At 49.2% G+C, this 4,911-nt stretch overlaps 1 protein-coding gene across 4 annotated transcripts in view; it reads left to right on the forward strand.

Moving 5' to 3' along the window:
• ULK1 (unc-51 like autophagy activating kinase 1) overlaps nt 1-3,257 on the forward strand; it is a 45,515-nt gene extending 42,258 nt beyond the window's left edge. For all 4 annotated transcript variants that reach the window (XM_074299771.1, XM_074299782.1, XM_074299787.1 and 1 more), the window contains one exon: nt 596-3,257. In XM_074299771.1, coding sequence (XP_074155872.1) covers nt 596-651 — 56 coding nt within the window. In that variant the 3' untranslated portion in view covers nt 652-3,257. The remainder of the gene's footprint in view (nt 1-595) is intronic.
• The last annotated feature ends 1,654 nt before the right edge of the window (nt 3,258-4,911 follow it).

The following is a 4,911-nucleotide window of genomic DNA, read 5'->3' on the forward strand; positions in this document are numbered from 1 at the left end:
GGGACACGGGCAAGCCCTGAGTGCCCACCACAGGGCCCGCTCCGGACTGGGATGAGAAGCTTAGGCCCACATCCAAGTTAATGCCACAACACAATGGCTTACTGTCCTCCCACGGCCCTGCCCGCTTAACTTAGAATAGATCAAATCTGGAAGGGCACGGGAGCGCGTGGATTCCCTCGCACTTCCTCTGCCCCGAGGTGACCCAGCGGCTCCCGAGACAATCCGTGGGCACCGTTTAACAGTTTCCCCGTCCGTCCCTTAGCATCCATTCTAACAGAAGGTGCACAAGCTCCCTTTGCAGAATGTACCCTTGTGCACATGGGATGTCAAGGACCTCTCCCTCTGATGGGCTAAGACCCTTCTTTTTACATTAAATTAAATCATTTCTTTTTATTCATTCATGAATTTTTTAAATTGTAGCTTTTTATTTTCAAAATATTCGTGGATAATTTTGGACATTCACTTCTACAAAACCCTGTGTTCTAATTTTCCCTCTTTCTCCCCACTATGTGTTACCCCAAACATCCTTCAGCCCTTCCTCTTTGTCCCCACCCAGTTATGGAGTCTTCACTCTCCCTTTCTCCCCCCACCCCAGGCAAGATGTGCATTGAGCGGAGACTCTCGGCCCTGCTGTCTGGCCTTTGTGCCTAAGCCCCGGACGGCTCCTCCTGCCCAGCCACCAGCCCTTTGCGCTTCGCGGGACAGCCGTCCGCCTGCTCAGCCCCTGTGGGTCAGCTCTCGGCACGCGGCCCGGGCCGGAGGCTGTTGGATCTGTCTCCGAGGATGCACGCCCCACGTCGGGAGCCCTGGGACCTCTGCCTCTCCCTGGAACAGCGACGGAGATCTGCAGTGACCGCACTCGGGCCCCACGGGTTCGGCCGGACAGAAACGGGGAGACCACGGACCTTCTGCCCCGTTGTCCTCGTCCTTTGAAGAGAGTCAAGCTGCTACGTTTCTAACTCTTACCATTTCCAGGGATCAGGGCCCGCCGATGCCGTGTCCGTTGCGGGCAGTGGACACGGACACGAGGAGGACCCTAAGCATGAAACCCTGACATCAGGCCAGTTACTTTTCCCACCCCTTTCCCCCTCCCCCTCCCCCCATGCTTTCTGCCAGTCAATCACTTTCCAAAACGTCTCTGCCCGCACCTGGCACTCCAGTAGCAAGCCTGCGGATGGCCGGGGCTGGAGCCGCCCAGGGTGGGTGGGGAACCCAATCGCCGGGAGAACTTGGATGATTTCTGTGTGCTGGATCTCTTAATGCCAAAATGTGCGCATTCTCAGCGGCTTCCTGCTCAACAAGTGAGAATGCACCTCATGCTTTTAATCTGACTTTTAGGGGGATTTAAAAATTAAACAAGCAGCCAACTCACACTAGCTTTGTGAATCAGAAGGAGCACTTTACACCCCGCGGTTGGAGAGGAGGACCTTTGATCACGCCTCCCGGGTTCCCCACAACCATACCGACTGCTAGAAGAAACTGTCGTCCCCTCCCCCCTTCCTCCCCTCACAGCCCCAGTTACTATATTGCACTACGAGCGTGTATATATATACATATATATATATATATATAAATATGTGTGTGTGAGTGTGTGTATGTTGTGTGTATTTAACAGAACTGTATCCTGTACTTGTGATGGAAACAACAGATGCAGCACCACAATGTGCCAGCTTGGGACCTGCCGTTCCAAGAGAAAAGATACAGTCCTTTTAATTTAATGTTCTTTTAAGGACAGACAGTATGAATATAAAGCCTCCAGGCTTTCTAATTTCAGAACAGACGCTGAAAAATCTCACACACTTCAAACCTAAAAAAAAAAGTTTTGTTTTTCTTTTTAAAGAAAACTTTATATAGAGTTTAGTTTTTGTTGGGTGGGGTTTGGGTGGGGGCTAGGTGTGTGTGGTGCTTGTGTGATTGTGTGAGGGAAAGCTCAATGTTTCTTTTCTGATGAGACTTTGGAGCCAAAATGATGCCATGAGTGACTGGCTGTTTGTGCTTTTCTTTGTGTGACTGGCCATGGGTGCATGAGTGGGACGGAGAACGTCCACCGGTTGTGAGCTCCGTGGTCTCTCAGGTCTTCTCTGAACACAGGGTCCTGGCAGCAGTATTGTGTGAGCCCCGAGGGGCTCTCGAACCTTGGGGCGTGTCTGAAGGAGGGGTGTTAGAGCGCCTCGGGTGCGTGCGAACCCTCGTCGGACGCTCGCGACTCCCCGGACACGACAGAATGGGGTTGGGTTTGCACGTTCTGTGCCATTAAAAATAATATATGCAAGAAACTTCCCTAAAGCCTATGTTTGGCCCTAACATCAAAGAGGGGACCTTCCTGCCTTGCTTTCCAGGGATAAATTCACTGACAGACCTTCTCATGGGGCCCTTCAACTTCCAGTGATTGTCGCTAGCCAGTTGATAGGGATGCAGTGATCGTGGCCTGGGTCTCCTGCCTCTCCCCAACCCACACATCCAGTTTCTTGGAGACCCCCATCTAGGGCAGGTAGTGGGGTAGAAGGCAGGAGACCCCAACTCAGGTACAGGGCCCCGTCGTGTGCTTTAAGATAAAGCCATGAGTTGGTCAACCTGGAACCCATTTCCCATCTGTGCTTCAAGTTACTTGAATGTATCACAAGAGAACCCCATCCAACCTATAGATAGACCCATTGCCTTCCCCCACAAGTGGTTTACAAGTTTTATATGTATATATATACACACATGCATATATGTATATATGACTCACATAGGTGTGCTTGTACATGCACATACGTGTGTGTGTGCACACATTTTCTCAATACTTGAAATTGTTTGCCACTGCTTGGATGGGGGGGGCGGGCACTCTTTCCTTTGCCATCACCTTGGCAACATTTTCACCAAATTGCATGTAGTGTGTAAAGGAACACTTTTCCCTGCCGATTTCTGATTTCTTGCTTTGTTCTCCATGGCGGAATGCAAGCAAATCTCACCGGGGAAACGTGACGCGGAGATTGTTACGGCATCCTCCATCCTCCAGAGCTGTGTCTGTGGCCACATTTGTGTGTTAACTAGTGTCTTAATAGGTTTTGAGAGCCCTCAGCCTAATGATGAATGCATAGCTTCAGGATTGCGTGAAAAGGACATCCTGTTATTCTTTACGGTAATTAATGCCTGATATGTGTTTTGTTGTGTGTTTTTTTTAAGGTTCTGTTTGTGTGATTCCTACCCCCCCCTTTTTTTTTTTCTTTAAATTGTGTAATATCGATTTAAGTAAATAAACTGATTTGAAATTGTTGGAGGCTTGTGGTTTTTGAGACTGCAGTATCCTCCCACGCTAGCTATGTGACGACAAATGTTTATCAAATATTGCCCGTCTTCCATCACCACCTGGATTTATCTTAGAATCGATCCTTGACTCGTGGCTCCCATTCGCTCGGCATAGCCCATCGGTTCAGTTACGAATTCTTAATTCTCCCTCAATAACTGCTTCGTTTTCTCTGCACTACTCACTGCACAGCTACTACTATTTTATGACTTATTACGTCCTTCCTAACGATCCTGCTCTAAGTTATAGAAAGTACTCTACGTTTGTGACAGGTGCTGTTATCATCCCCATTTTACAGATGAGGAAATGGGCGAGCCGGTTGTGTGACCTGCCCAGGGAAGGGCTAATTTAGCTGTTAGGGCTCCCATCCTAATCCTTAGCCCCCAACAACATCTATTTTGAATTATGTTCTGTATTCACTTGTCTCTGGATATGTTGGATCTAGCACTCATGGACTCTCCCTGGATTACTGCTGTAGCCTCCCAATTGGGCTCTCTCATCTCTCTCCCCTCTGCAACCTATCCTCCCCAGGACCAACAAAATGATTTTTTTTTTTTTTTTTGAGGGAGAGGCAATTGATTTTTTTTCCCCCAAAAGCTTCGATCAATCAGGTAAGCCGTATACTCAAACTTCATTGGTTCTCTATTACCTCTAGTACAAAACAAAAATTCCCCTCTCCAGTATCCTCCAGCGGGGTTCCCAAGCTACAGCCCATGGGACAGATGCGTCCACCGAGGGGCAGACACAGAGTGAGGTTTTGTTTTCACTATAGTTGGGCCCTCCCACAGTCTGAGGGACAGTGAACTGGCCCCTGTTTTAAAAGTTTGAGGACCGCCGCTCCAGAGGACCACCAAAATGATTTCTTTTTTCTTGAGGGAAAGGCAATTTTTTTTCCCCCCAAAGCTTCTATCAGGTGAACCATATACTCAATACACTTCAGTGAGTCACAAGTGACTCGCCCAGGGTCACACAGCCAGGACAGTTAACTATCTGAGGCCAGATTTGAACTTGGGTCCTCCTGACTTCAGGCGGGGGCTCTATCTAGCCGCCCCTTCAGTCGTACTATTTTACCAGTACCAAGACGGGCACTGGCCTGGGACGCAGTGGGATGACCTTGCTATCTTCAATGGCTGACCAAGCGTTAAGCCCACCCCAGTAACTGCTCCCACCGCCCTCGGGGCGGTTGGAACAAATTGTTCCCATCCACTCATCCTCCAGCCTCAGAAGTTTTTTTGCTTGAGGTAGAAATCCCCCTAACTCGTTGCCTGGTTACCCTCAAGCCCATCTAAGGGTTGTGGTCCCTGCACCTGCTACAGCTTCTTGGAGCCCCAGGGGAGAGCTGCCAGGAGATAAGTTGGTGGAGCAGCCCCCAAAAGGGGTGCTAGTCCTCCTTGAACCCCCCTATGCCCCATCAGAGGCTTGGAGGAAGTCAGGAGATGGAGATGAGGAAGAGAAACATTCCAAGTCTGGGGGATAAGTGGTAAAGATGGAAATGGAGCATCAGAAAGATCTGAGTTTGAATTCTGCCTCAGCTAGTTGTATGACCTTTGATGAGTCAACAATCGCAGTTTCCTCATCTGTAAAATGGGGTTGATAATAATAGCACCTACTTTCTAGGGTTG

The sequence above is a fragment of the Sminthopsis crassicaudata genome, chromosome 1, assembly GCF_048593235.1.
Source record: "Sminthopsis crassicaudata isolate SCR6 chromosome 1, ASM4859323v1, whole genome shotgun sequence".
NCBI classification, from domain to species: Eukaryota; Metazoa; Chordata; class Mammalia; order Dasyuromorphia; family Dasyuridae; genus Sminthopsis; species Sminthopsis crassicaudata.